This window comes from Drosophila arizonae, chromosome 5 (assembly GCF_054131065.1).
Source record: "Drosophila arizonae isolate 15081-1271.41 chromosome 5, UAZ_ARI_1.0, whole genome shotgun sequence".
Classification (NCBI taxonomy): Eukaryota; Metazoa; Arthropoda; class Insecta; order Diptera; family Drosophilidae; genus Drosophila; species Drosophila arizonae.
In genome coordinates, this window is record NC_142925.1 from 22,391,950 (window position 1) to 22,397,327 (window position 5,378).

Consider the following 5,378-nt stretch of genomic DNA (forward strand, 5'->3'; position numbering starts at 1 on the left):
CAGTTGGCCTTGTCCGGGCACGGAAATGAGCCATAATTGCCGCTTCAAAATCCAGTTGGCAGCTTCTTTGCTCTAGCCACATTTTAGAATGGCTTTGCTCGGCTTGCGGTAGGCCGCCAGCTGCATTCGAATAACTGCTTAAGCAGCAATAATGAATCGCTCTCTCTTGCTCCCTCTCCCTCTCTCTCTCTATCTCTCTGTGTGTGTTGGCAACACGAATGTCAACACGAATTGGACTTGTCGTTTGATGCCGCACAAAACATTTACAGTCAGGACAATCGCTTTTAATCACAAAGAGCATCATGCACCGGCTGCACCCACAAGCCTCACAGGATATTCTCCCTGCACTGAGCTTCAGATGCTGTCTAAACTTTGTTGCCTTGTTTAGCATTTGCAGTCTGCTTTTTTGATTGTTGTCATTCTCTCCTTTTTTTTTGGTTTTTGCATTTTTTTTTTTTTTTCTGTCCTCCGATGTTCGAATTTTTCGTTGTTGTTGCTACTAACTTTATGGCTTTTTAAAACTGTGCCAACATTTTGCTTGTTTTTACTGATAACTTCATCATCGTCATCAGCGTCATCGTCCTTGCCATGCTTGAATATTTGCACCGAAATACAAAAAAAAAACCTGAAAAAAAGAAGACAAACTTGTTGGCCAAATGTTTTGTCATGATTTGTGAGTGTCTCTCTCTCTCTCACTCTCACTCTCTGCTTTGTGCTCAGCTTTTGCCTTTCATGAACCACTGTCAATGAAAACGTTGAGTATGTGTACACATCACTTGGCCCAAATTATAATGCGGGCTGGGGACCCGAAAGGGGTTTGCAGATGGCTTTTTGTTTTGCTCATTCCGGCTGCTTTGAGTAATTAAATTTATGGCCAGGCGGCACATGCATGAACTGGCAACCTGTTCGCTTCGATCTCAATATTCAACAGACGCAGATGCTATTCAAATGTTTGACTTTTTGGCCCGTGTCCATAACGGTCCGGCTAGGCCGTTCATGATATTTCCTAGTTGTTGTTTTTATTATCATGCCTGACTGGCCGCCTGGCCGCCCGCCCGGCCGGCTATTAATTTCGAGTGGGAGCTCGCTCCGACCAGAGGCCCATGTGTACACATGTTTGGGCTTGTAAAAATGTCATGTTAATTTGTGGATTGTGCGACCAGCACTGGGCACTGGACACTGAGCACAGAGCACTGAATACTGGACAGTGGAGCATGCAAATAAATGTCTGGCTCACCCGCTAACCCGCTCAGCCGCTCAACCGCTGGCTCTCCAGGCACCACCCACGCATTGCATTGGCTTTGACCGGCTTTTTTCTCAGATTTATGAGCGAATCTGATAAGTGCTGTCAATAAATTTCGGATACAACAATTTGCAGTGCATGATGCTCGTCTCACTGGAATATAAGGACATTGAAGAGTTTTATTCTTTCTCTTCTTTTTTTTGGGTTGCCTATGTATTTGGGGTTATTTTATAGGTTTTGAATATACAAAGATTTCGTTGGTGGATTGCAATAATGATGCACAGCTTATCTAGCATAAAGCTCTCTCTTTTATTTGTACTTACATATAATTTGCATATTTTAATAGAGTTTGATTATTTTTATTTTATTTATATATGATATAATTTCATTATATATTTTTTGAAACAATTTAATTGAGCTGAGTTAAATGCGAATATCTAGAGGAAGGCAAAGCAATTTAATTATTCCATTTCCTCATATTTCCACTTAAGGATAACATACAATGCTCTCTTGTATTCCGCTTTGCACACACACACAACGAACATTGCTCATACGCATCGTGCGCCCAGATTTCAAACCAAACGTAATCACAGAGTCGCACACAAAAATACAACAAAAGCCACAAGAAATCAGTGAATTATACAACATTTAAACAATCACAAAACTCTGCACACACACTCTCACAGCGAGAGAGAGTGAGAGGGATGGCGAGTGAGAGAGTGAGAAGGAGTGAAGAAATGCATAGAAATCCACAAAATTAAGTTAAGGCGTTCACACAATGACGTGAACAAAGTTGGCCAAAAACTTTCAAGAGAGCGAGGCAAGGAAAAAAAGAAGAAGAAGAAGAAGAAGAAGGGGAAACCAACCCAGCAGAAGTGAAGTAAGTTGAATGTAAGCAAACAAGTTGAACCAACAAACCAAGTCTCTAATTGTGTTTGTGCATGTGTGCATGCAAAGGCTGCTGTGGACTCCGTACGGGACCTGGACTGTGTGTGGCCCACTGTTTTATGTGGCAGACCAGAACGCATCACTGTTGGCTCTGGCTGTGGCTGTGGCTGTGGCTCTGCTACAACAATAGGCGAAGAGCAAGAAAATGTGTAACAGCAGGCAAAGTAAAGGCGAAAGCGAATGCCACAGCCAGCGCCAACAATACGTGAAATGCAACATTTTCGGTATGACGCTCGAGCACAAAAGCTCCCCACGGCGCACAAAGCCCAAACAAATGGACAAAAGCCGGCGCACAATTCTAGCTACAGTAAAGACGCGCAAATACGGCGCACAATTTATTCAGCAGGCAAATTAATAAGAAGCTTAGCTACATTCATACATTATGCTTATTCTATGCATACAAGATATACTTTGTCGATATAATGAAAACAAATAAAATTTAATAAAAACAATTACACATATTTATATGTATATAAATAGGAACAGTTCTTGCTGGTCAACTTGATGTGATTATATGAAAATTCACACATATTCAAGAGTTGTGCACACCCAAAAAGTTTCCACTCAGTTTGCATTGCTCAATTATATAGCGAAAATCTTGTTTCTTAGCCAGAGTAGACGGATTGCCAATCAATATCAATAGCGACTTGGCTCGCGAGATTAGCACATTCAGCAGTTGTGGATTGGCCACGAAGGTCGTGTCAGCATTGGAGCAAACCAGGGAGCCAACAACTATTGGCTTCTCTTGGCCCTGGCATTTGTGCACCGTACAGACCTCCACAGCCTGATGGCCCTGTTGGCGCAGAAAGTGCCTAAGCCGCTCACACTGTGCCACATATGGCGTGATGACGCCAATGTCCTGCGCCTGCGGCTTGACGCCATTACCAATGCCCCTCCTGAGCATGGTTCTAATATACCACGCCACCACCTTGGCCTCTTGATCGTTGTAGCTGCTCATTGAGTGCGGACTGCGGCTTGTTTTCCCAAATACTGCATGGAATAAAATAGGAGACTGCGCGTTTGACAAGTGGCTCCATGATGCGGCCAAATTCACGCTCGACGGTGGGGCCATCGCAATAAGCTCGTCGTTATAGTATAGCTTATTGAACAGACCCACAATCTTTGGATGGGATCTATAGTTGTAACGCAATCGCGTTTGTATCGTGCAATCATAGTTGCCCTCGGCATCCACCTCGTACGGCTTGCTCAGCATCAGACGCTCCATTAGGGACTGGCGCAGACCCAGCGTGTCTGCACACTTGTCAATGACAACGGGGCTCAACTGCTTGTGGTCACCGGAAAGTATTACGTGGCAAGCGGTATCCTTAATGCCCACAATGCCAAGCAGCGTCTCGGGCTCAGTGGAAGCGGCTGCCTCATCAACGAAAACATATGCAAAAGGCAAACCTTTTTTTCTGAATGCGAGACTGCCAGCCATGCATAAGGTAGTCACAATTATTCGATAGTCTTTTAAATCTCGATGGATGTGACAATCGGAGTAATTCGAGTATTTCAATACCAAGGGATGTACAGAACGCAATCGTCCATCTAAGTATGTTAATTTTGAGAACAGGCGCAACACCGCATCTCTTTTCTCGTCGATGGGCAAAGCGGCAAACTTTTCGTGATTCTCAATATATTCACACATCTTCAGAGCGATTGTATCGCAGGCAGAGTTGGATCCCGCTGTCACCAGGATGCGGCCCTTATTGAGAACATACAGTTGAAGAATAGCCTCCACTACGGTTGTGGTTTTTCCAGTGCCTGTAAATGGATGCAATCAGCTGTTGTCTATACCCCTCTCTCTCTCTCCCTCTCTCTCTCACTCACCTGGTGGTCCGAATACAATGTATGGCGAAAGTGTGCTGGCTCCAGAGATAATATGCCGAACAGCCTGCAGCTGCTCAGCATTAGTCGCAATTTCAGTGTTGATCGGGGAAATTTCTGCCAAGGTGGCAGTCACCATTGGCTGGCTGACATCAGTAATGGGAAGTAGATATTGTCGATAGATTCGACAATTCTTAAGTACATCGAGTACGTTATAAATAAAACGAAACATCACGCGGTTCGACCTAAAGACTACAGTCCATTTCTTTTTCAATACCTTAGCGGGTATATCGCGGCTTTTGAAAATCACAAAAGTGTTATTCACCCGAACAATACTGCCAAAATACCGACACATTTGATTCCCTGCGCCGTGGTGCTCATGTACATGTGGCAGCTGTGCCAAGAACAGCGGAGTCGGCAATGGGCTTGCTCGCAGACTTTCTTCAGAAATAAGTATTAGCTCGTCCACATGAGCCTCAATGACATCTTTGGGATTAATGGGTAACTGGCCAAATCTCAGTTTGTAAAATTTTGCGCTTTTATCAGCCTGCTCTTGAGGATGTTGAAGATGTCTAACTATTACATTCCTTTGGAGTAGCTGAGCATATTGATTCATGTGGGCGATATCCTCAATAGTGTTCAGCTTTCTGAGAACAGAAGCAATGTTATCGTAGTTCAATTTTCTTTCATCCAGATATTCGCCAAAGCTAGCATCATTCGCTCTGAGACTTTCTTCACTAAACTTTGCTTTGAACGCTAGCAGCATATCCCTGCTAGGTTTATAATATGGGAGTTCCATAATTTATTCCAATTTACTTTTATGATATATATAAAAGCAACAGCAAATTTAAAATATTAAAAAAATAATGTATTACACAGTCTTTCTAATTTGTACAAAAATTATAATTAGAAGCAGCTGACTCAACTCGCACACACAGCGTAATGGGAATCCCACAATTCTGCCAATAATTCGATGCTGATCACGCGAAATGGCTCACAGTTTATCGATCGATATACAATTGCAGTCACAGATGCTTGCTTCTTGGGTTTCCATCCTACACCTCTATGCGTTGATTACTCACAATTATGATTTGACACTTTGAGACATCGCCAGTAGCTGTAAATAAATAAATATATATATATGGCCATACAGAAAGAGAACATATGTATTTCGAGCGATCAATAAATACCAATTTAAAATGCATTCGACACGACCCAAGCTGATCGGCATTTGTAAGTTAACACAGACACAAGCTGATCGCTATATGAGTAAATAGAACCCCCAACCATGGAGCACACTGTCAAATCATCGATCTTGTGGACTTTCATATCCTCTTCACATATATGTATATACCCATAT

The 5,378-nt window shown here is 42.9% G+C and overlaps 1 protein-coding gene across 1 annotated transcript; it reads right to left on the reverse strand.

The window, feature by feature from the left end:
• Positions 1-2,563: 2,563 nt before the first annotated feature.
• LOC108615029 (RNA helicase MOV-10-like) lies at positions 2,564-5,097 on the reverse strand. Its single transcript, XM_018009259.2, has 2 exons — positions 4,022-5,097; positions 2,564-3,955 (listed from the first exon to the last, which is right to left on the reverse strand). Exons 1-2 carry the CDS (start codon positions 4,815-4,817, stop codon positions 2,724-2,726), a joined length of 2,028 nt encoding a protein of 675 aa, XP_017864748.2. The 5' UTR covers positions 4,818-5,097; the 3' UTR covers positions 2,564-2,723.
• Between the last annotated feature and the right edge of the window lie 281 nt (positions 5,098-5,378).

Excerpts from the sequence above, each read along its gene's own strand:
- LOC108615029 (XM_018009259.2), bottom strand. The coding sequence starts at position 4,817 with ATGGAACTCCCATATTATAAACCTAGCAGGGATATGCTGCTAGCGTTC. Across the intron at positions 3,956-4,021 it reads CATTGTATTCGGACCACCAG|GCACTGGAAAAACCACAACC; the intron begins GTGAGTGAGAGA and ends ATCCATTTACAG.